This window comes from Mauremys reevesii, linkage group 26 (assembly GCF_016161935.1).
Source record: "Mauremys reevesii isolate NIE-2019 linkage group 26, ASM1616193v1, whole genome shotgun sequence".
Classification (NCBI taxonomy): domain Eukaryota; kingdom Metazoa; phylum Chordata; order Testudines; family Geoemydidae; genus Mauremys; species Mauremys reevesii.
The window spans coordinates 7,582,211-7,608,570 of record NC_052648.1 but is presented as its reverse complement, the minus strand read 5'-3'; the positions used below and the strand labels follow the sequence as shown (position 1 = coordinate 7,608,570).

The 26,360-nt window shown below is 42.2% G+C and overlaps 1 protein-coding gene across 4 annotated transcripts in view; it reads left to right on the top strand.

The window, feature by feature from the left end:
- KDM4B (lysine demethylase 4B) overlaps positions 1–26,360 on the top strand; it is a 155,005-nt gene that overhangs the window by 46,403 nt on the left and 82,242 nt on the right. For 3 of the 4 annotated variants that reach the window (XM_039516106.1, XM_039516107.1, XM_039516108.1), the window contains exon 5: positions 23,643–23,692. In XM_039516106.1, the coding sequence (XP_039372040.1) occupies positions 23,643–23,692 (50 nt within the window). Of the gene's footprint in view, positions 1–23,642; positions 23,704–26,360 lie in introns of those variants that run through there. The other variant, XM_039516109.1, reaches the window with a different exon arrangement.

Sequence of the window (26,360 nt, the reverse complement as noted above, 5' to 3'; positions counted from 1 at the left end):
AGTCTCATCTTGCACGGGGGTTCCGTTCCGCGGTTAGCGCATAAAGCGAAAAACGCGTATAGTCAAAATGACATTGAGTTGAATGGCGGGCGGAATCGCCCGCACTCCGGGTACAGTATTAAAATTGTTATTTTTCTCTTTTTTTGTTTTTGCCGACTGCGTAAAGATGAAATTGCGCTTGTTAAATATGTGTAAGATGCGACAGACCTGTAGAGTCTAGAGAAAAGAAGCCATTTTTAAATGGCACTGTAGGCATATGAGGCCTGACTTTAAATGTTGCCCTTCTGCCCTGCATTTTTCCAGTTTCACTAATTCTTTGTGGAGTAATACAAGTAACGGGCAGTGATGCTTATCAAAAGGACAACCAGCTCTTCCTGTAATGCTGTTGCGTCTTCCCTCAATACCAGTTCTGCATTAAACACTGGGATTCCCACAAGCTAGCCCCTGTTTCTGTGGGAGAAGTGGAGCTTGTAGCTAAAGATGACTGTGTGTGCTGCATAGTTACCTGAAGGAGGCAAAACAGAGAGAACTGAAAGCTCAACCTGTGTCATAGAGCCAACAGCTGCCAAAGTGCTTAGAGTTTCATCTGCTTTTGTTTCTTTCATCTTGCTCAGGAGTTGGGGGTGGGGGCAAGTGAAGCAAGAGACCACCTGCAAAAACTGAATCCCAGTTCCCAGTGGAGAAGTAAAGAGGAATCACAGTTGTTGGAGAGAGCAACCACCAGACATTTGTGCATGGGGTGGGGAGGAGAAATGATAAAACCTGCTTTTAAAGGAACGTATGAGATTTGTGTGTGTATTTATTTTTTGTTTTTTGCCCATTAAAATTACATGAGAGTACTCTGCAAGTGGTGGAGAGCTGATTGTGCCATGTTTAGCAATGGAGGGTGGATAAGATTTTAGAGTAACCCAGCCATTCAGTGGCTGGACAGGTTTTGTATTGTAACCAATTACATAAAGCAAATATTATGAAAAATAAGGATGTTGAGGTCAGGCCATGGGTTGAGCAAAACATTTTTCTGTTGGTCTGAGCTTGTTATATAGATGACAGTCTCTAACACAAAGGTAGATGTGTTGTGACAAGATGCCATTGCTGGTTTGGCAGGACTTCCACTGTTCCCTTAAGCGCAAGGCGAGCACATCACTTGCCCAAGTCTTTTCCTCCTTGCTCTTCACCCTGACAGCTCCAATTAATGATTTCTGAAGCTCTTCTGTGAAAGCACATTGTCTGATAAGGAGTCTGGAGTCTGCAAACTGCTCTGAGCAGACCGGAGAATTTTCAGGCATGCTTACCAATTCTCATCTCCCAGCTATGGTTGCAGTGCTGCTACAAATCAGTTGGGGGAGCTCCTGAACTTCAGAGCAGAGACTCCTGCACAGCAGGCTGGCCTCAGAGATGTCTGTTATGATGGTTCTGTTTTTCTGGCCGCACCTTCGTGGAAATTTCCCAGCGTTCTTCATCCTTTTTATAGACTCTTCGACCCTGGCAGTGATCATCGTAGAGGCACCTCGGGGAATAGCAGGAGTGCAGAGAGTTACAAACTCGACCAGTTTGGTGCTGTGCTCTGCAATAATAGAGGGAGGGCTATTGTTAGGTTGTCAGCTAGAGATATTTCTACACTGAAACTGAATGATCCTTTCTATATTGGTGGTCTTCCACCTGCTCGAAGTAGTCCATCAAATAAATAAATATACCCCCCATACACACGTAAATATAAATATTTTTCTTATCCACGTCGTTTTTTTTTTTTAGGTTTCTTTAGTTTAATCCAGAATGATGCTGTCAGGTCTCTAGTGAATAGTCCTGCTTTGCAATGGAGGGGATCTTGCCCAGCCTAAAAGGCTGCTTATCTTCCTTCTGCCAGGAAGGGGGCAGAAATCAGGCTGAATGAGGTTGCCTCCCAAACTCTGGCCCTGGTGGGTTCTGCTGGAATTATCCCCCTCCAAGTTTTACTTTTCAGAGGACTTGGTAAAGGGAAGAAGCCCTTCAACTCTCCACAGGGAGGGTGAGGAAAATTTGGACTGTGGAAAGCCACTTCACGACTCTTTCCAGTGAACATAAAGTGAATATGATAAGGCTCTCACGGGAGAGGGAGGTATGCAATATGATATAGGAGAGAGATTTTGTGTGGATGAGTCTCAGTGAGGAGTGTGCCCAGAAGAAGTCATTGTGGAGTAGCCTCTCCATTCCTGTCCTCAGATTCTGGGGTAAGTCAGCCTCCACAAAGCATGAATTGTGTATGTTGATATGGGAGTTGCAATGAATGTTTGCATTTCAATGGTAAAGATGACTTCTTAGTACCCTGAGTATAAACTGTTTGGTTGTACAGCTGCTTGTTTTTTGTTTGTGTGTGTGTGTGTGTGTGTGTGTGTATTTCATTGCACAGAAGCCCTGGTGCCAACACCTCCTTCTGTTACTTCACTTTCATAGACTGAGCAGAACAAACTGTGGCAAAATCAGTTCCTCCTCCAATCTCATTTCCAAGGGAAGCAGATGCGAAATGTTGAGAGTAAAGTGAAGTGTGCAGGCAGTGGAGGGTCATCCAGTGATAAGAGAGATAGAAGGCGTCAAGAAGGGGGCAGCTTTCTCTCTGCTTCCAAACTCTCACTAAACAGTTGCCTCGGTCCCTCAGCTTCTAGATCAGGGGTAGTCAATTATTTTTGTCAAGATCCAAATTTCTTGGTCAAGGTATAGTCAAGGATAGACTCCAGAGAACATAATAATAAAACAACAATAATAATGATGATAATTAAATACAAAGATTTCAGGGTTCATTCAAAAGTGTGTGGGGTCCATATTTGATCCGTTGTCTGCCTATTGACTTACACCTCTTCTAGGTCATCATAACACACACCCCCTGGGAGAAGAGATGGGTAACAGTGTCTGTCCTCAGCTGGTGCTGTTCCTGCTGTAGAGATCAACCCAAAGGGGGCACTGTGTTTCGCTTGCCTCTTGTCAGAGAAGCTAGATCATGTCTCCTTTGATGCTCCAATGTTCAGATTCATCTGTAGCATGTTGTGATGACCATGTGGCTGTCTCAAGCCCAGCAGAGGCCGTTCTTTGAGGCGTGAGGTAGGAAGGGGGCACCTCGACTTTAACATACACTTCAGGAAACTTTGAGCTGTTGAGTAATTTCATTTTAAGCTTCACAGTCATGGAGCTGCCAGATTGAGTCTCTTGCTTGCATGTCTCTCCCTAATTATAATATACTGTTCATCTTACATTAGTAGCTTAATTACAACCTTTTCATAGTCTGTCTTCATTTTCTAAAGTTTGAATTTATTCCAGTTTGCAGCCTGTATTAAACCTCTTGTGGTAGGAGTTTTTACTGTATCAATTATACGTATTATGTATAATTACCTTATAAACCCATATGTGGAACTTTAAAATGCAGCAAATTGTCAAATGACGTTAACAGGAGACTTGACTTTATAATGGCAAAAGCAGCTAAATTGAATGCCAAGACCAATGCTCTCTGCTCATCACACTCTGCTGAGGGATGTCTTTTGTCTCAGCCTTTGTGAATTCAAAAGTTTGTGTTGAAGCCATGACAATACCAATGCTACAAGGTGCCATGTACTGAGGATATGTCTGCACTACCTGCCGGATCGGTGGGTAGTTATCGATCTATTGGGGGTCGAATTATCGCGTCTACACTAGACGCGATAAAAATTGATCCCCGATTGCTCTGCCGTCAACTATGGAACTCCACTGCGGCAAGAGGCGGAAGCGGAGTCGACAGGGGAGCAGCAGTGGTCGACTCACTGCTGTCCTCACGGCCAGGTAAATCGACCTAAGATACGCCAACTTCAGCTATGCTATTCGCATAGCTGAAGTTGCGTATCTTAGGTTGATTCCCCCCTCACTGTAGACCTAGCCTGAGTTTATATAAGCTCTCTTATATCCTATGTTGAAGCTTGGTCACTATATCCACTCAGAGCTGCAGTAGCAGTCATGCAGATTTAAGGTACCTGAATCAGCCCTCGAGGGGAAAACACTGCTTTGCACAGTCTGTTGCCATCTGAAGATTTCCAAGTGCTTTACAGACATTGCCTCGAAACAGCCTTCTGAAGTAGGTGAGTGTTAATATGTACCCATTTCACAGAGCAAGTTAGTAGCAGAATTGCTGTCATTGATTCCCTTTATGCAGCTTGTTTAGTTTGCTGAGATACAGTTAGAGCATGAATTCCTAACTTAGAGGGTGTGGTTAATTACAGTTGAACAATTTTTAATTGTGTTCTGGCCTTTAGAAAAGCTGGCCATTGAGGTTAAAGCTAATATAGTCTTTAATCTACCTTTCCCCTGAAGTGCACAACTGTGTTACATTTAAAATATGTCTTTGCCTAGTATGAAGAATTATTCAGTACCTAAACAAGTCCTTAAATTGTGAATGAGTTTTATACTGTGAATTTAGTTGGATATGTACATGAGACAGTAAGTCTCATACTGTTAGGTAGCCTCAGATCTGTGGTGTGGAGCCCACTAAGTGTGTAATAAGGGTGTGTCTTAGATGTTTTGAGAGCATCCCTGTATATGGATAGTCGCACTATTTGATCTTTTTTTCCCCCCAAACACCAGTGGAGTAACGTTCTTTAAAACTTTCTCTCCAAAAACATAGCTTGAGTCAAAGCAATGTGGGAGGAGGCTTCCCTGCATAGGATAAATCTCTGTCCACAATGGTCAGGAAAATCGTATGAGAAACTTGCTTGCCTCAGCCATGCTTTTAACTAGCCTGTTTCTGATCCCAGCATTGTTAGGGCCTAAATCCCCATATTTTTTAGTGGAGATGAAATGGGGAGATCAATTTGACAGATGTTTGTTTCCATGCTAAGATATTGTTTATCTGGAGATGGAATGTATTTGAGAACCCTCCTTCCTTCTCTCCTGACCAATGGCATATACTGTAACAGCTGCAAATGGAAAAGAGCTGATAGTTTTGCTGCAGATTTTGTTTTTCATTATTGTCTCAGGGTGCATTGCAGCTGTCTTGGCCGGAACCCTTGCCCTCCCCGTCCTCCAGGATAGAAAATGTTAATCCCTCGGGAGTGATCTTGGATAAAGAAAATGACCTGCCTAATGCTGTTGTGAAGCTCAGCTATGCCAGCTTCTTTCCTTCCCAGTGCTAAATGCAGAGGCAGGACATTTTATCCTTGCTTATCCCCATCTCCCCTATGTGGTGTTCTTTACCCCCCACCCACTTTAAAACACCCTCACATATGTTGCAATTTGCTTTGAGCTTGGTGCAGTCTCATTTCAGACTGCTGGGTTTAGTGTTTGGTACTGAATTGTCTGGCAACAGGGGGGAGTTGGGAGGGATATTTTGTCCCTCACTCCATTATTGCCTTCTGATTATTACTCTCCCAAGGGGGCAATAGCACGAGGATGTTCAAACGTTAAATCAATCATTTGTGTGATCAAACTTGATTAGTGGGATCCCTTTAACCCCGTACACTCTGGAGAGCATGTGAGTCTCTTAAGGGTAGATTAGCTGGAAACTTGAATGTGCCTGTTGACCTTTAGGAAACCGAGAACACTTTAAATACATTGTACTGAGAGTTTTTTCCTTTGATTCATCTTCATGTAAATATTTCTCTGCTGTGTTTATTTTCTTCACTCTTTGCTTTGGGAGATTTTCACAAGAGAAAATATTCTTTTTCTTCCTACTGACACCTTCAGCAGCCTCACACGGGAAGCATATAGGGCTGGCTTGTTTTAGTATTTGTGCACTGCGCCCTTGCATTGTTTGCATGTTCCATTCTGGCAGGAGAGATTTATGGGCTTGGGGAAGTAGGGGGAAGGCCATTCATGCAGCGACAGGAAATTTGTGAGCTGCAGGGAGCCATCCAGCCTCTGTGTTCCTCCATGAAATCTGTTTTGTGGTTCTGCAGTTTTGTATGGAGGGAGGGTAGAATTTATGATGGTGATTGATTTATGGATTAGCCGAAGCACCATTTGCGCTTGGGGTGATTTGCCAAAGCAAGGCTCTTTTCAGTTGGGGTGTGTGTGTGTGTGTGTGTGTGTGTGTGTGTGTGTGAGGTAATGCATATTCCCTTTATTTCTCTTAATGGTAATGAGGGATATTAAGAGGCAGAGCAGCTCCCTCCCTGTAGTCACCCAACTGTGTTTGGTCAAAGCTGCTTTGGAATGGGGCTTTTGCCTTAAGAATCTGTGCGTGCATGTTGATGACTCTGGGATTCACGAAAGGAATGATGTATTGAGATGCAGAGTTGCATCCCCCTGTAATTCAGTGATAGATGGGAGGAATGGAGCAGTGAGTTATTAATACAGGCTTTCAGGCTTCATATACCGCAGTCATTAGTTAATCAATACAAACCACACCATACTGCTAATATTCAAACAAGCCTTCTTGCAGACTCCCATGATGTCTGAGCAGACACAGTTTGGCCTGCAGGTGGTGCTATAGTGAAGGACGCAGTAATCATGTGAGGCAGGAGCAGCGCTGCTTTTACGGTTTGTTCTTAGGATCCAGAGACTTGGTGCATTATAGAGAGGCTGAAGCTTGGATGAGTTGAATGGTTTTAATGCCATTAGAGAACCAAACAGTTGCCTATGAGGAATCGTTATTCAGTTCCTGAACTGTCGCCCTTGTTTCTTTGCCCAGAGCAGGAGTCAACAGTGGAAAAAATGGGAAATTCTCTTTAATCAGATAAGTGTTTAAATGATTGTGTTACATTGCTGTGGACGTTTTGTAAACTGATAATTGTCCCAACACCTACTGTGTACTAGGACCCAGTTGGTGCCCCCCCGTGTTCTTGGGGGGCGGTAAACCTTCAGAGAGAGACTCCAGCCAGTAGGCGCAGTCAAAGCAGAGAGTGCTGCCCTGCAGGGGAGGATGTAAAAGGAGACCTGCTGGGCCACCCCTCACCCAGCATCCCCACATCCCTAGAACTGTGCTGCAGAGATCTCCCCACACACTGTGAGCGCAGGTGGTGCCTCCCTTCCACCACAACGTAGTCATAGAATCATAGAATCTCAGGGTTGGAAGGGACCTTAGGAGGTATCTAGTCCAACCCCCTGCTCAAATCAGGACCAACCACCAACTAAATCATCCCAGCCAGGGCTTTGTCAAGCCGGGCCTTAAAAACCTCCAAGGAAGGAGATTCCACCACCTCCTTAGGGAACCCATTCCAGTGCTTCACCACCCACCTAGTGAAAAAGTTTTTTCTAATATCCAGCCTAAACCTTCCCCACTGCAACTTGAGACCATTACTCCTTGTTCTGTCATCTGGTACCACTGAGAACAGTCTAGATCCATCCTCTTTGGAACCCCCTTTCAGGTAGTTGAAAGCAGCTATCAAATCCCCCCTCATTCTTCTCTTCTGCAGACTAAACAATCCCAGTTCCCTCAGCCTCTCCTCATAAGTCATGTGATTCGGCCCCCTAATCATTTTTGTTGCCCTCCGCTGGACTCTCTCCAATTTATCCACATCCTTCTTGTAGTGTGGGGCCCAAAACTGGACATAGTACTCCAGATGAGGCCTCGCCAATGTCGAATAGAGGGGAATGATCACATCCCTCGATCTGCTGGCAGTGCCCCTACTTATACAGCCCAAAATGCCGTTAGCCTTCTTGGCAACAAGGGCCCACTGTTGACTCGTATCCAGCTTCTCGTCCACTGTAACCCCTAGCTCCTTTTCTGCAGAACTGCTTCCTAGCCATTCGGTCCCTAGTCTGTAACAGTGAATGGGATTCTTCTGTCCTAAGTGCAGGACTCTGCACATGTCCTTGTTGAACCTCATCAGGTTTCTTTTGGCCCAGTCCTCTAATTTGTCTAGTCTTGAGGAAACAGTGCAGAGAGGAATCAACCAGAGGTTCCAGCTGTTCAGAGCTGTTTGATTGGCTGTTTGCTCTAAATCCTCTTCCCTCAGTCGCTTCACCTCGGCTTCATTCCACAACTGCCCCTCTTACCCTCTGCTCCCTGCTCTGTTCCCCTCATCCCACTTCCCTTCAATGTCCCCTTTCCCCTTGCTTTTCTTTTCAGTTAGCTGCTCATCTCATAACTACCTCCCCCGTCCTCCAAAAATAATGGCGCTAATACGACATTTCCTGTCATCGCCTTGTTCATTTGGCTTGTTATACCCCTTTCCCCCACCCTGTACCTGTCTTGTCTATTTAAGTTGTAAGCTCTTCATGGTGAGGACTGGCTACTACTGTGTTTGTACAGTGCCTAGCACAGTGGGGCCCCTCCATTTTTGGTTAGTCCTAAGGCACTACTCTAATAAACATGATTAATAATAATTAATGATTTCATTCCTTTTTCTACAGCAGTGTGTCTAAATGCGTTCCTATTCTGCTGGCTTAGTGTATAATGCATGAACTGCCTTCTCCCCCAGCACTAATAATTAATCACAGCTATATAGTCCCAGTCTGGATTGAGAGAGGCCCATCTTTGATGAGAGAGAAGGCTCTTGCCGAAACTCAGTCTTCTGTTTTGCAAGTGTCTGCTCAAAGCTCAAACCTGATTTGAAATGAAGATCTATGGAAGTCTGACAGGATCACAGATTGGTTTTAATAACTTAGGCTTTTGAACAGTGCACTCTGTCATTGATACAGGATGTGAAGGAAATAGAAGTGTTTTCCTTCCCCATATAACCCTCTCAGCCTGATCTGACTTGAGCCCTGTGGGAGAATGGGCTTGTAGACTCTGGCTTCATGTGGCAATGGCAGATGGGCTGGCTAAGACTGAAAGGACCCACCAATGGCACTGGACGACTGTTTTCATTCATGCCGCCTTAATATTTGGGCATGAGTCAAGTTTTTCTCTTTACTCAGAAGAGGAAATTGATCTGGGATGGCATAAGTGCAATAAGGAGTAGTTTAAAATAGCAGAATTCCTACAGTGTCTGATATTTATAGTGCTCTACACCAACAAAGTTCTATGTAAGAATTGAGTATTTAATCCTCCTCCTGTGTGAGGAAGGTTATTAAAAATGCACTTCACTAGACCTGGGGGGTTGGGAGGCATAAAGGAACCTAGGGAAGCCTCTCATTGACCTGTATGTTATCTGGAATACCTCTCAGTTTTACTCTTCAGTGCAGTGGGTGACTGGAGCAGGGATACTGAGTTCAGACTGGAAGGTGCTATTGTCGTGTGAAAGGATACAGTTTGTCACAGCAAAGCCCTGTGCTCTGTAAAGTTCCTGCTAGAATGGGCTGCTTCTCCTCTTCAGATTCATTTAAAAGAGCAACCAAAAAAAAAAAAAAAAAGGGAAGAGGCTTCCAGATGAGGCCACCATCACAAATGGACAGATTTGTTTTGTTCTGCTGCAGACATTTATTCTGTCTCCATTCCAAGAGCAACAAGGCGGGTGCATGCGTTTTTCAGTGCCCAGTGAAGGGGACAGCTCTTGCAGGCTAGTTGGTACAGGATAAGAACATCTGTTAACGTATTGCCAGGCACTTAGTGGTCTCCCCACACAGTGCATGTGCATAATTCTGGCTAACGTTAATAAGAGTTACATACGCTCATTAAGGGGGAAATAGATCTCTTAATCTTTCTAGACTTTCTGCCAGTAAACCAGGGTTGTGAGTTCAATCCTTAAGGGGGCCATTTAGGGATGTGGGGCAAAAATCTGTCTGGGGATTGTTCCTGCTTTGAGCAGGAGGTTGGACTAGATGACCTCCTGAGGTCCCTTCCAACCCTGATATTCTATGAACAACTCTCTAAACATTGCACTATGTTTCTTTCTGTGCTGCACTTCTACTCTGTTCTGCCCCCATTAAATGGCTGTTGGAAGTATAGGATAGTATTGTGGAGGGGTTTTTTTGGGGTAGGTTTTATAGGCATTTTAAGGTACCTAACTGAAGCCGCCTTCTTACCAGTAAGTGCTAATAAGTTGTAAGGGTGAATCTGACCTTGTAGTCCTTAAAACGGGGACCTTGTCCAGAAGATAGAAGAATTGGAAATCTGTGAAATGTGAGTGCACTTTTATTTGACACACTGAACTGCTGATAACACAGGTTGAGGTTTTTCATTTTCATCTGTAAGAATTTATTAAATTTCCTGTTGTGGGACAATGGATGGAGGCCTCTGTGTTAACTCCTCGCTTGGAGAAGTGGTTTAATGCTGTGACTAAAGGGGCCAGCGTAGCCAGGAAGCTGTAGAAAATGTACAGCACAGCAGCACTCTTTTTGGCTCTCCCCTCACAGGGACTTCACCTTCCAGTTGTATACCTTGTCCAAATCACTCTGTCGTCTCAGATATCAAGGGCTACGGGGTCGGATCTTGTGCATGTAGGATAGACAGGATTGTATAGCCAGCCTGACAGTGAAAGAAGAGTTATGTTGGCATTTTCTTTTTTACCCGAGCTAACTTCTGGTAAGGAAACATCAGCATGTTCCTGTATGAAATGCCCTTTATGTTGCCAAGAGTTACCAGGAGCACCAAGGTGGTCTTCTCTCCCTTGTGAGTAAAGGAAGGATCTTAATTTCCCTGGCTGGGAAAGTCAGGCTTCTTTTGGTGGGTGGTGGACTGAGTCTCCAGTAACCTGTGCCTTGAGGCCAGATTGTTTCCACTGTAAAGGCTTATTCAATGACAACCTGAATCCTGCATCAGAACTACTGTTGGCTCCACCTCCAGACACCTCTCATTGTCATGAAATCTGTGAAGTGGCTGATTTGGATGGCAAGAAGGTGGAACAAATTCTACTGTTAGACTGATGTAAATTGGAAGTAACTTCTTTGACTATGGATGTAACAAAGCAGATTGTGGCCCATTGTCTTCTTTGCATTTATAAAATGCCTTGTAAAATTATGGTACTGTTGAGGTGGAGATGAAAGCTCCTGTTTAATGTAGAGGGCCGGCTTTTGGCAGTGTAGCTGCCTGTCACTGCAACAATAAGGCTCTTCTGTTTGTTAAATGGGGTATAATAAGACAAAGGAGGACTTCATGTAGTTGCAGGCCAGAGAAATCAAACGTACTCTTGCAAACATCTTAAATTTTTCTCGATGCTCTTAGGTCACATCAGTTTTTCCACACAGGACACCTCCCTTGATTCATTTTTTGCACCTGTTCCTATAGCAAGGCACCCTCTAATCTCGATTCCACCAATTATTATTGTAAATAAAGGAATTCATATGGAATCTTCAATGTGTTACTTATGCTTATCCCACTCTGACAAGTTTTCCTTTTCCCCCCATGCTTAAGGCCTCGCTCATTTGGACCCCAGCTGAACAGCTGGGGATGGCTGTGAGCAAATACCATGTTAAAGAGAAAAAGGCTTCCTCCTTGTTCTGTGCTACTTTCTAATGTTCACTGTGAATCATCAGGGAACATCTGATCTGTGTTCATGCTGTGCACATGTTAATTTCATTGAGGTCTGTGTGTGCAGCTTGCAGAGCAATTTGCAGAGAGCCTAAGGGTGACTGTGCAGCCTGTACTGCAGTCACTTGTCCTGATCTTCCTCCGGTGATGGCTCCCAGAAGATTGTATTTGACCACCTGTCTGCAGAGCTTATTTTTCCTTTGCCTTTATAATGTGGGTTTATTTGGTGTCTATGTATCTGTAATCTTGTTCTGTCATTACCTATTTACACTTTATTATGGTTTTCTGAGCAGATACTCCCTAGTCTGTGTTTATCTTGTGCACTTGTGTGTGTTTCAATAAATGTCATTATTTGAAATCATTGACACTGCTGGTTAAAGATACTAAATTCCATCATCCATTGTCCCATAAAATGATCCATTAAAGATAAAACTGCAGAGACTTGATAAGGTTCTTTCCTAGGAACAAGGAACTCTCTGATCCATGTGAGATCTTATCTCCAGAGCAAGTGTGTATATTCATAATGTAAAAGATTCACAACAGAAGGGGGCAGACAGGGAGGCAGAGGTTTTCCTTTCCGGATGGTGATCCTCTGACGTTAAAAGATGGTTGCTTAAAGCAGATGATTGTTCAGTGTCAGACAATTTCAGATATCAATGAGGAGAAGTAAGTGAATTGGGGCCTGCCTTTGGTGACTGAATTTATTACTTGGGTGGCGAAGGACTGTGAATTAGTGAGGAAACCTGTACCAATTGCAGTGTTTCTAATTCATTCTTAAGTTGGCCTTAACATGCAGAGCAAATGTTGACACTGATTGGACAACTATTGGAAATATTCTCCCGTCCTTCCTAGTAAGGGCACAAATACTGTTTGTGCTTTGCGAGACTCACTCAGGTTAGGTTTTTATTTTTATTTTTTATTTTTTTATTTTAAAATAAAGGTGACCAACAAAGGATTTAAAAAATATTAGGCTTGTGCTCTCCCTCCTCCCCACTTTTCATTATGGATATAGGCCAGAAAAGTGGATTTGTTTGTTAAGTTATCTTCTATTTCTTCCCCCACCCTCCCCCATTAGAAACAGGAGTATGATGTTTGGTTATCATATGACTTGGAGGGGGGTAATCTGTGAATGTGGTGATAAGAATCTTCAACAAAGACACCTGTTTCCCAGTATGTTAGGTAGTTGTAGGAGTTAAGAAAAACACAAATTTAAAAATCTGGCTAAAAGTTCCTTTCTCTCTCAATTGCTTAAGGATTATCCTCCCACCCCAAGCTGTTAGAAATTCAAGATTTTCTGCTCTGAAAGACACTTTTGACTGAAGAACTAAGAAAACAACACCAGAGTCAATAGTGAAAGCTGAGCAATTGAGAAAATAATGGATTTTTAGTTGTGTTTAAAACTTCAGATTCCAAGACCAGAATCACCATTGTGATCATCTGCCTTGATCTCCTGTATAACACGTGCCATCGAATTTCCCCAAAATAATTCCTAGAACAGATCTTTTAGAAAAACATACAATCTTGATTTTAAAAATGGTAAGTGATGGAGACTCCACCGTGACCCTTGGTAATTGTTCCAATGATTAGTTACCCTCTCTGTCAAAAATTGACACCTTATTTCCAGCCTGAATTTGTCTAGCTTAACTTCCAGCCCTTGGATCGTGTAATATGTTTCTCCGCTAGATTGAAGAGCCCATTATTAAATATCTGTTCCCCATGTCTTTTACTTATAGAATGTAATCAAGTCACCCCTTAACTTTCTCTTTATTAAGCTAAATAGATTGAGCTCTCTGAGTCTCACTATTCTAAGACATATGTTTAAATCCTTGAATCATCCTTGTGTCAATTCTCTGAACTCTCTCCAATTTATCAACATTCTTCTTGAATTGTGGACACCACAACTGGGCAGTGTATTCTAAGTGAAGTTGCACCAGTGTCAAATAGAGAGATAAAATGACCTCTCCACTCCTACATGTTTTTGTGTTTAAAATCAATTTAACGCAACGCTTAAACATTTTGGAGAAAGGACATCTTTGTTAAAGGTTCAGAGCTCCTGCCCATTCATTTTAGGTGGTAGAGGATGTGTAGTATGTGACCTCCGTGACCTCTCCCACCAAGGAGCTCTTCAGCAAAAGCAAGGGAAGAAGTGGCTTGACATTCCTCATACTTCTAATGTTAACTCCCCACAGAAAAAACAAGCAACCCAATAAATATCCCCCAAAACCGTGACAGGCAACCTTTTTCATTATAAAGAAGCAAAAAGAGCACAGGCCTGTTTCCGCCCCGCCCTGGTCATCCTTCTGGGTTTGGGAGTACTGAGAGTGCTACAGGTGGAGTGTCTGGCTTATGGAGAGGAAGATGGTGGGCATGCCTAATGTCTCACCACCTTCACTGTTTTATTAGGAGATGGTCTTGACTAATTTTGAAAGCTAATTTGGGTCTATTTTCCTGGCCTGGAAAAAATAGGACTAACCATATAATTTTGAGTAGGAGGAAATTAGAGACTAGAACCATTTTGGAGGGAGAAGGGATAACTCGTGTACCTTAGATGAAGGAGCAATTAATTTATTTTATGTAAATGACTATACAATGGTTGCAAACTATCCTAAAGTAAAAAGAACAGGAGTACTTGTGGCACCTTAGAGACTAACACATGTATTTGAGCATAAGCTTTCGTGGGCTACAGGCCACTTCTTCAGATGCATAGAATGGAACATATAGTATGGAGATATATATACATACAGAACATGAAAAGGTGGACGTACCCATATCAACTCTAAGGCTAATTAATTAACATGAGCAATTATCAGCAGGAGAAAAAAAACTTTTGTAGTGATAATCAAGATGGCCCATTTTAGACAGTTGACAAAAGGTGTGAGGATACTTAACATGGGGAAATAGATTCAATCTGTGTAATGACTCAGCCATTCCCAGTCTCTATTCAAGCCTAAGTTAATGGTATCGAGTTTGCATATTAATTCAAGCTCAGCAGTTTCTCGTTGGAGTCTGTTTTTGAAGCTTTTCTGTTGCAAAATTGCCATCTTTAAGTCTGTTACTGAGTGACCAGTGAGGTTGAAGTGTTCTCCTACTGGTTTTTGAATGTTATGATTCCTGATGTCAGATTTGTGTCCATTTATTCTTTTGCGTAGAGACTGTCTGGTTTGGCCAATGTATCCTAAAGTAATGAACAGAAGAGGTTTCTGTTCTTGCTCTGATGCCTTGACATACGTTATCTTCTATCAGTATAATAAATGCTTCACTTTGAAAAGATACTCAACCTTCATGCTAGAGCATGAGCGTAGATTTGTGGGGGTAGGGAGCAGCTGGGAAACTGGTTTGTAAGTAGCTCAGTAATCCATAGGGCCCTACCAAATTTGCGGTTGATTTTGGTCAATTTTAGGGTCATAGGATTTTAAGAAATGTAAATTTCATGATTTCAGCTATTTAAATCTGAAATGTCATGGTGTTGGAATTGTAGGGGTCCTGACCCAAAAAGGAGTTGTGGGGTAGGGGTCACAAGGTTATTGTAGATGGGGTTGCGGTACCGCTACCTTTACTTCTGTGCTGCTGCTGGCGACAGCACTACATTCAGAGCTGGGCAGCTGAAGGCAGAGCTGCCGCCAGCAGCAGCACAGAAGTAAGGATGGCATGGTATGGCATTGCCACCCTTACTTCTGCACTGTTGCTGGCGGGGTGCAGCCAACAGCTGCCACTCTCCAGCTGTCCAGCTCTGAAGGCAGTGCAGAAGTAAGGGTGGCAATACCACCACCTCACCCCCATAAAATAACTTTGCGACGCCCCTGCAACTCCCTTTTGGATCAGGACCCACAATTTGAGAAACGCTAGTCTCCTCCATGAAATCTGTATAGTATAGGGTAAAAGCACACACAAGTCCAGATTTCACTGGATGAGACCAGATTTCACCGGCCGTGATGTGTTTTTCATGGCCGTGAATTTGGTAGGACCCTACCCATAGGTGGTGGTGTTTCATTGTGGCTGCTGCTGTATATAAATGTTCTTGATGGATCAAAGGATTTTCTTAGGGGCATTGTTGTTGCTATCAGGGCTATAGGCATGAAGGTTAGGGTTCAGATTATGCATTTGTGGACACACTTATGTTTTATGGAGATTGAAATAATGGCTTTTCCATTCTGCCTGTCACCTGGGAGGGATAGGTTGGCATTTGAATCTGCTAAGGGTCATTATTCTTGGCATGAGTAAATCTGCTTTGAAGACAGATAACTAACCCTCAGCTTGATGTGTGGTCTTAGGCATTTTAAATGTGGTGGTCTATTTTGTTACCGTTCCTCATTTCAGTAATTATATCTTGTTAAACTGTGTGGGGCCTATTTGTCCAGACCTTGTGCAGACACTGTGAAATTAACTTTCTTACCCTCCAACATGAGTTGGACTGAAGTGACACTTTCAAAAGCCTTGCAGTTGAACCTCCTGCCTGTGGTGCCCATTCTGTTGAAGAAGGGTGCATGAAGATTTAGTAAGGTAATTGCTGCTTAATTGCTCTGTGTTGTTGAAGGGAGACTGGAAATCTGACATGCTGTGGGGGTAGATGAGGTATGGTATCTAATCTATCTGTTATTTTGCATATATAAGAGGTACAGCTGTATCAAGAAAAGGTCTGGAAGCTTCAAAAGAAGGTTGGATGGAGGGAAGAGATGGCCTGGTGCTCTGTAGAAGCTAGGGAATTGCTTCAAGTGGAAGCAGTTAAGTTTAAAGAGGGAGACCCCAGTGGAGAGGGCGTGAACAGGCTGAGTGCCTGAGGCAGCTATGTTCTGATGTGGAGAAGTTTTTATTAGCTTGCAGTGACTGGGAACAAGAAAAAATTAAAATGTCTTCCTTTTCCCCCTGCCCTTAAGCAGCAGCTTTGAGGGTAGAATATAGGCTAGATTGGAAAGTCCCTTTAGGAACACCTGACACTAGAAGTAAAAGTGAATCCCCTGCTGTTATCTTTTAATGGCTTCTGAACTGGTCCTTGTACCCCAAGATGGTTGGTCTGTGCCTCTTTCCTGACACATGCATTTAATTTTTAATTTGCAAGGCATTTGCTTATTTATTTTCATTGTTCCTGATAATAATTCTAAGCCATTAGAGGGGAAAATTGTATTCAAAAATGCTGTTTCACACTTTATTTGTTTGATGATTTAGAGTGATAGAAAACAGCACATTTGCTGGCTTTTATAGTATGATAATTATTCACATCCATCAAGCCATTCCAGGGGAATAAACAAAACACTAAGAAAATTACACTATTAATAGCATCCTCCATTGCAGATATGCGTGATCTTTTTCATGCTTTCATCTTAAGGATAGAAAGAGGATTGTCCAGTTAAACTCTCTCTCTAAAGGGGGAAAGATCCACCTCTCTATGGAAATTACTGTCTAACACAACTTCAGCATTTGATTGAGCACCTCCTGAACCTGAGGTCCTGAATTTTTTTTGTCAATAAATGAGGCCGGAATCAGGTTTTGGAGAGACCCTATGACTCTGAAGACCACATTAGAAAGAGTTTTAATAAGATATTCTGGAATCTTGAAGCAATGGTTGGGAGGAGATCTCTCTCGTCTTGCTACACTGGGTAAAACTGAGACCATTTCAGTGATCCCTTTTGAGACCCCTCAGATGTCTTCTCAATAGCAGAATCAGTCTATAAAAAGAGGTTGTTCTTATTGAGGGTTATTAAAATAGTTTATGCTGGCACCATCCCTTCTGTTTAGTTTTGAAGCTGTTCAGTGCAGAGTGGAAAATCCCTGCTCCCTGATCTGTAATGGTTCAGTGTAGCATCATATCAAAGTTAGATCAAAGTTAGGCTGATTATTCCCTTAACTTTTGGTTGTACTCAGTGTGAGCTATTCACAAAGCTGCTTCTGTCAATAGTGAAGCATCAGATAATTGTCAAGAATGATACTTCCTGCTGATTATAGCTCAGCTCAGGATCCTTTCAGGATACCAGGGGTTCTTTTGGTCAGATAAACTAAAAATCTCAGTACCTGTCTGATGAAGTGGGCTTTAGCCCACGAAAGCTTATGCTCAGATAAATTTGTTAGTCTCTAAGGTGTCACAAGTACTCCTCGTTCTTTTTTGTCTTCCCCTTGTAAATCTGCTTTTTGTCTATCTGTCTGATTTTTTTTAAAATAAATTCAACCGTGTTCATAATTAGAGGGGTAGAAAAAATACTCAGGAGGAGAGAATTACACTGCATAGTGAACTGGAGAGATCAGAACAGTGAGAGCTGCAAACAACAAGGAAAGAGTCAGTCCTAACAACTGTAAATACTTATCAGTGAAGGAAAATAAACAGTACAGATACAAAATAGTGGAGTTTTCACCAAGCAGCTATAACCATTGCATTAAAGCAGGTTTATTTTGGTCTTGTTTACTTAAGACTGCGCGCTATTTTTAATATTTCCTGTAACTTGGCGCTACAGTTGCTAGAGGAAAGATGTGGGATTGTGAGAAGCATAAATAAGTCAAAAGGGTAAGGTGAAACTTCGGCTTTGTCTACACTGCCAAGTTGTCGGCAAAACTTTTGTCTTTCATGGGTGCTTAAAAAAGCCTCCCCACCCCCGGAAAGACAAAAGTTTTTTGCCGCAGCAAGTGGCGGTATGAATGCGGCTTTGTTGGCAGGAGCGCTCTCCTGCCAACAAACTGAATGCCGCTTGCGGGGGAGAAAGTATTTTGTCTGCAAAAGTGATGACAAAGTGATGACAAGCGTTTACACACTCTGACTTTTAGTGACAAGACTGTGTCGACACAGCCCTGTCGCTAAAAGCTGCGTGGTGTAGACAGGCCCTTAAGTTCCTTGGGGCAGGGAATATGTCTCTTGTGTGTTCAGGACCTTGTACAATGGGGTCCTGGTCCCTGATGGGGCCTGTAGGCATAATAACAATACAAATAGTAAGCTGTAAGGAAGAATAGGGAATAACTACAACTCCAGAGATATTTACATAAAAAAGGAACCTATATGTACAAGAAAACTACTAAAATTTGTATCAAAACTTCAGAGACTAGACGGTTCAGAGGAATGGTAATGGGTAGAATCTTTTATCTCAGGGTGAGCAGTGAAATGCTGCTCCAGGCCAATGGGAGCTGCAGGAAGTGGTGCGGGCCGAGGGACGTACTGGCCACCGCTTCCAGCAGCTCCCATTGGCCTGGAGCAGGGAACCGCGGCCGCTGGGAGCCGCGATTGGCTGGACCTGCGGATGGGGCAGGTAAACAAACTGGCCCGGCCTGCCAGGGGCTTTCCCTACACAAGCGGCACAACAAGTTTGGGAAACACTGATCCAGAGAATTATAGTCCAGTCAGCCTGACTTTGATACCAGGAAAGATACAGGAACAAGTTTTTAAAAAATCGATTTGTAAGTGCCTTGAGAATAATAAGTAATAGCCAGCATTGATTTGTTAAGAACAAATCATGCCAAACCAACCAATTTCCACCTTTGACAGGGTTACTGGCCTAGTGGATGGGGAGGGAGGGAACCTCTAGACACAATATATCTTTATTTTTAGTAAGACTTTAAACATTGTCTCACAACATTCTTATAACAAACTTGTGAAATGTGACCTAGATGAAATTACTGTAAGGCGGGTGCAGAACTGATTGAAAGAGTGTAGTCAGAGGAGTTATCAATGGTTTGCTGTCAAACTGGGGGATATATCTAGTGGGGTCCCACAGGGGTCTGTCCAGTACTATTCTATATTTTGATTAATGACTTGGATAAAGGAGTCAAGAGTGTCCTCATAAAATTTGCAGATGACACCAAACTAGGAGGGGTTGCTAGGACTTCACAGGACAGGATTAGAATTCAAAATGACCGTGACAAATAGGAAAATTGGTTTGATATGAACTAGATTAAATGCAAATAAAAAACAAAATACTACATTTAGGAAGGAAAAATCCAATGAACAACTATAAAATTGGGAATAACTGTCTAGGCGGTAGTGCTGCTGAAGGGGATGTGGAGGTTATAGTGGATCACAAATAGAATATGAGCTAACAATGTGATGCAGTTGTGAAGTCTATTATCATTCTGGGGTGTATTAATAGGATTGTTGTATATAAGACCACAGAGGGTAATTGACCTGCTGTACTCAGCAATGCTGAGGGCTCATCTGGAGTGTTGTACCATTCTTTAAGAAAGATCTGGAGTCTGTCTAGCTTGTCCACAGGAGAGCAACACAAATGATAAAAAGTTTAGAAAACCTGCCCTATGAGAAAAGATGTAAGAAACTGCATGTTTAGTCTTGAGAAAAGTCGAATGAAGTGTGAGCTGAAAAAAGTCTTCAAATACGTTAAGGGCTGTTATAAAGATGATGGCGACATGTCCACTGAAGGTAGGATAAGAAATAATAGGATTACTCTGCATCAAGGGAGATTTAAGTTAGATATTAGGAAAATTTTTCTAACTATATGAATAGTGAAGCAATGGAATATGCTTCCAAGAGAGGTTGTGGAATCCCTGTCAAGAGGTTTTTAAGAACAGGTTAGACAGACACCTGTCAGGGATGGTCTAGGTCCTGCCTCTGCATGGGGCTGGACTAGATGATCTTTCAAGATCCCTTTCAGCCCTACGTTTCTATGATTCTGTTAGATTGCACACTGCTTTTGAGGGGACCAGTTCCCTTAATTGTCAAAGCAGGACTCTATCTGTTGACAAATCTTATTCCTGAAAGAAGCACATATTCAGAGCTCCAACAGTTTATTTGGTGTTACTTGTCTTCATATCTTCAGCGAGAGTTGCTTTAGGACCACAAGTTGCCAACATAAAAAAACAGGCCCTTTTTGCTCTGAAATAAATGGCCATCTCTTACTGTTAACCTGTGTGCCCCACAGGATGCTTCTCTAGAGAGGTGGAGGCAACTGATCCACCAAAGCAGAAAACTAGAGAGATGATAGAGGTATAAGAGTGTTATCTCTCAAAACTTGCTGCTGCCACTTATTGATCAGATGAATAAATCCTGCAGTGCTGAAGGGGTTTTGGAGCAACTAGCAGAAGCTATGGCTATATCTACACTTAAAACACTACAGCAGCAGCACTGTAGCTGCACTGCTGTAGCACTTCAGTATAGACACTTAGGCTGTGTCTACACTACAGCCAGGACCTAGGCTCTGAGATGGATCCACTGGCAGTCGCTTTAGCGCAGTGGTCCCCAACCTTTTTGGCTGGCGGGCGCCAGCTGAAGGACCACTGCGGCGGTGGAGCACCCGCCGAATTTCGGCGGCGATGCCTCTCGATGACGTCACTTGTCACGGTGTACACTTTGCAGTAACTCTACCTAAGTTTTGTCGACTCCAGCTATGTTATTCACATAGCTGGAGTTGTGTAGCGTAGGTCGACTTACCGCGGTAGTGTAGACATAGCCTTATTACAGCAATGGGAAGGTAGGTAATCTACCTCCCCGAGAGGCTGTAGCTAGGTTGATGTAAAAATTCTTCCACTGACCCAGTTCTGTCTACAGCGGGGGTTACGTTAGCTTAACTTCGTCTTTCAGGGGGTGGATTTTTCACACCCCTGAGAGAGACCGATATGCCGATTTAACTTTTCAGTGTAGACCAGCCTTATGTTTCTGGGCAGTTGACATCTCCTTTTGTTTTGACACCTCATCCTGAGGTTAATTAATTAGTATTTTGATTTTCATGACATTTTGATGTTTTAACCTGAGGACAAACATCAAAGTTGTCTGTCTCTCAGCATGAGAACTAGAGTGCTTTAAATGTGAAATTAAATTACTGTTTAGCACTAGGTAGAAATCTCTAAGTGTTAAAGTGATGCATGTGCCATGAGGAAGAGGATCATGTACAGAAAGTAATCTTGTTGTACCTGCAGAGATAGTGTATAGTAAAGCATCTGTCTTGGAAATTAAAAATGTTCTGTTGTTGACCAGAGTCCAGGCTATGGGTACAGTACCTGAAAGAGGTTACAGCAGCTGCTATTGAACGGTAGTTTTTTTTTTTCTAGCTACCTCTGTCAAAGATTTTATCCCTAAAGCAATTGCCATTTTTCATAGTGCTAGCCAAGTGAATGCAGGAGGATAATGTCATTATTAGGCCATCTATGATAGCCAGACCTTTCACTGATATAATTATAGTAATTCTTTTGATTGTGGCAATTTCTAATCTTTCTGTCACCTCCTTTTTCTTCTTTTTTGATTGATAATTTCATGTCTGATCGTATAGGCTTTGTTAGCTCAAATCTACACAATACTTACAGTTGAAAGGAAAAGTTTCCCTCCTTTCTGGTCTTAAAACAGAATTGGCCAAATTCCTGCTACAAACACATCGGTGCAACCCTACTGAATTCAGTGGGATTGTGTTGGGTGTAACTGAAGGCAAAATTTAGCCTGCTTTTAATTCCACTTTGACTGATTTCTTTGCTTGCCAAGAGTAAATCTGTAAGATGGCACAGCCATCTCTTCTTTGCAGTAGTCTGATCAGAATAAAAAGTTTTATAAATTTTGAACCAATTGTTGCACTGTGTGCTCCTGCGAGTTTTGTGGTGGTGGTGGGATGTTGACCTATAGATTTTTACACTTTACTTTTTTGAGCACACTGGAAATTCAGTTCTGCTGTGTTCCTATCCAAGCAACTCTTATTCAGGCTCTCCATGGACTCAGCTCAGCTTCTTGCAGTCTGCAGTTTCAGATAACACAATGACCATGTTTCAATGTATTAAACTTTTAACATCCTCCGGATTCAATTAATCTTATCTTTACAACTCCCAATTACAGGCACTAATTAAGTGAAAGTAGCATTGTAGACTGGGGATATTACATTAATCAGCAGCAGCCTTGTAGACATAAATTAGTTCTTTCCCAATCCTTCATTATTTTCCCAGAAGGAATGGAATGTTTCATTTCCCATATTTAAGGGACATTAATCCCACAAAGGAGTTTTGGATTAGGATTATTTTTATCACTTTTATGTAAGTGATAAATGACCATTTAAAAAGAAAAGCTACTAGCTTTATCCAAGACAAATGAAATTGTTTGATAATTATACAATTTAAAGTGCTGTCAAAAGGTACTGGGAGCACATTAATATCTTATTCTGTAATATTAAATGCTACATGGTGTTTTTCTTGGATTTGTTTGTTTGTTTATTTCTTTTTAAAGATGCTTAAGTTTAAATCAGCTTAGAGGCTAAATCTTGAAGCACCGCCTGTTAACCTCTCTCCATTAGATCATGCACCTCCAGATTGCTATATGCGGAAATTCACTTTGGTTTCATACAAAGAAAGTTTGAAATATGACTTTCCCCCTGTTACTCTTTGCAGTCTGGATAAATGACTCTTAGAACTGAGGGACAATATGAAGGGGACTGGCCTCTAGAAGGAATGTAGACTTTCTAATGTAATTGAGAGCTGGTAGCACTGCTTATTAGGATTGCCCAACTCTTCCTATCATAAGACACAGTTTTCAGTTGCCTATAATTTTGCCAAACGTTAACCAGCGTAGGCACCCGAAATTGTGGCACTTTATGATTTCTAAATGATTGACTTTGTGACTGTGACCTTAATGTTCTTTTAATGTTTTTGGTGGCAGTACAGATATTAAGAATCTATTGTGGCCCTCTCCGCCCCTTTCCCAAGAGAGAAGATAGATTCTGCATCTTTCTAATGAGAGGAGAGGCCCATTTCTAGCTCTGTGTAGTCATTGATGATATTTGGCTAAGGAACAGGTACTTAGAACTGAACCATCCTCTCTTCTGTTTGAATGAAGGATTTTGTAACCCTTGGGACAATCTCTTAGATCAAAAATAATCATATAAATTACTGGGCTCCTGTCCCATATGTTCTGCTGAACTTTTGCCTATGTTGAGTGCCTAGCTACTACTTCGATAAAGGCCATATAAATTCATAAAGTAGATATTTAGCTTAGAGCTTCTTATCAGTAAAGTTCAATTTTATCTTGTATGCAACTTTTCAACAAAAGAAAATTTAATTCATTCTCCATACTTGTTTACTCCTGGGCTTCGCTGCATTGTATCACCAGTTTACCTCATTAAATCTCATTTAAAACCTTTCTCGTCTAGCTTATGAATCACTCTCTGTGACATCTTGTGATGCTACATCATCATAATACTGCAGAAAAAAAGAACTCGTCTGAAGTTGCCAAGAACTTCAGCTCCTTCAGTTACAATCTGGCTTTCCTCCTAGAAATGTATTCATGTTTTTATCAATACCTTTCACACTTCTACATTTTTTTGTTTGTATGTCCTCCTTTCGTTTGCAGATTGGGGCTGAACTGTAATAGTGATGACATTCTCCCCCATCTGTTTCCATTCTGAGGCTGTATTCTTGATTTGAGATTGTTTTCCTGATGAGTGTGTTGTTTTTTCCCTAGGTATGCCATACCACCAGAACACGGCAAGCGATTGGAACGCCTGGCAAAAGGTAAGCTTTAGCTGCCGCTTTGTTAATGTTGCTGTTGCTGAGACTGAGTGTAGTTTAGAGCTGCGCAGTGAATTTGCATTGGCTGTACTAGACCCAGAGTCATGGCTGTTGAGGGCTGAAACCTTGTTGTCTCATCACTATTTCTGTAAACAGTAAATACTGGTGCAGCTGCTTTTCATAGCCACACTCTCCTGACATACCAAGGCCAGACTAAAACTGATGAAAAAAACTTTCATTTTGAGCTTTTGAGACCAAACCACTCGGTTGTCCTGGGCATGAATTTCAATCAGAAACCCATCTTGCATCTCCATGTGCAACTGATGCCATGTTAAAGCCTGCCTCAGTGAGATGAGAGCTCTACTGATCCCTTTATGTGGAGGGCCATCACTAGAGCGTCTGTGGCAACTTTCCTTCCCCTACTGCTGAAGGAGAGTATTGTAGTATTTTTTTAGCTACCCTCATAAGTCTGTTAAATACAAACTGCATTTGTATTGATCGTTGCTGAGCATTTTTAATTTTAAAAAAGTGCTTACAAACTCAGTAATGGTGGATACAGGGGCTATAATTATTGGAGTTCTCTCTTCATGATGTATGTAATGACATGCATACCCTCTTTGGTGGCATTCCTGTTACTAGAGGGATGTTTACTGGATAGATTGTGTCTCTCCTTATAATAAACTTCATGTTAAAAAATAAAAAGATGCGGGGACACAACCAAGGCTAACTGCAACAATGGGGCACACTCTTCCTGAGTGTGCTATATTCTAGAGCCAGTTATTTTCATCTGATTAAAAATAAGGGAACAGAAGGGGGAAGGGTAGCAAGGAATAGAGTTTGATATATTCAAGTGTAAGTTTTCTCCAGTGCATTGTGGAGTCAGAGCTCATACATTGACAGAGCTGGGTCCCACTAACTAAGCATTGTATCCTTTCAATGTAATAGGTCTTTTCCAGCCAAGTACCATGTAGTAACCTTATGCTTAATACCATGAAAAGAGTTCCCTTCATGTTCTGCTCTTAAATGTGTACTCTGGTCTTCCTAGTAACAGTTCATCCAGTTTTCCACTCTTTTTAGAATCACTCAAAAGAGGAAGGTAGAACAGATGAGAAATGTTGGACAGTTTATTAATATGTAAAGAAAAAAGGACAAGTAACAGTGACGTCTGCAACGTGGTCACAGAATTCTTAAAGGGGAGCATCCTATCACATTTATTCTGTATGACTTAGATCTGAAAGGCCTTTGCTGATGGGATCCCATATTCCTTTTACCACCTCCTTCTATATAACCTTGAAGAGTTCCTGTGAGAGAATTTTGTGTGCCTTTTCTGTGATCATGAGAGCCTGTGCTCACTGAATAGCCCCATAACAGAATCAGCAGGTCAAATCTGACATCCCTCACATTGCCCCATAACAGATCACAAAAGCATCTTCTCTCCTCTCTGAGCTCCACTGATTCAGATACAATGGTTTATAGGTTTAACCCAGATCTTCTCTATATCCCTCCAAACCAGGAATTACCCCGTTTTCAGGGCTTGCCCTGGAATCCCTGTGTTTTACAGGAATGGGTGTCTTGTCTTGTTAGATTCCATAACCCCCTGCAGACTTCAGACATCTAAAGAGCTGCCTGCCAACTGAGCCAGTGAAATTGACAACAGGCTGACTGGGTGCATATGCATATCCAAGGACCATTTCCAACCAGGCCTCTTGTACTTTGCTGGCCTCCCAGAGAGCCTCTCACCCTCAGCTGCTATACACACCTGCCTGACATGCCACCAAGGTCGGCCCATGTGCTGCTATCCACCTCCAGTGTATTATGGCACTAGGGTGACCAGACAACAAGTGTGAAAAATAGTGACGGGGTGGGGTGGGGATGGGGTAATAGGAGCCTATATAAGAAAAAGACCCAAAAATAGGGACTGTCCCTATAAAATCAGGACATCTGGTCACCCTATATGGCACCAGCGCCTCACTGGTGTGGAGAAAGCATAGCATCGCCATTTTGGGAGGTAATAGTGGTGTGGATTTTAAATGGGAGAAGACTAGCATGGGAAGATCCTCTGTTTTGGTGACTGGCTCCAGAAAGGATATTTATACTTTTGTTTTTTTCCTTTTCCTCCATGGAGTTCTGTCTCTTTGTACTTACAAATATTATAGGCACACATGGCTCTGTAGAGTAGGGAATCAGTACCAACCAAAGCCCCAGCTCTGGAATTACTAACTAAAAAAACCAAATCTCCCATTTAGTGAGGCAAGCTTTCAGCTATAGATTTCAAGCAGTCATTATCCTATAGATGTCTCTCCCTTGTTCAGTCATTATGCAAAAGAGGGTGGGAAAATAGACAGTCTGGAAAACTGTTTTCTATTCCGTTTTTAATCCGGTGCTAACCACCAAAATACATTTATAATATTAACATTTCTCACTGATAGTCATAACATTTTTACCGATCATGTCATACCACAAAAACCCATTCATGGGTCAAGACTAGTCTAAATGTGTATGGGCTTCCCAGGGGAAGGGAGTCTTGTTCTCTTGGCTTTTAAGAGCCATGTACACCAATGACACTATATAAACAGAGATAACGTTGAAAACTACTACCTGAGAAATTAGGGCTTTAAAGCAATTATGGATCATACAATTTTTTGTCTGTGATCATATGTCAGGTTTGCTA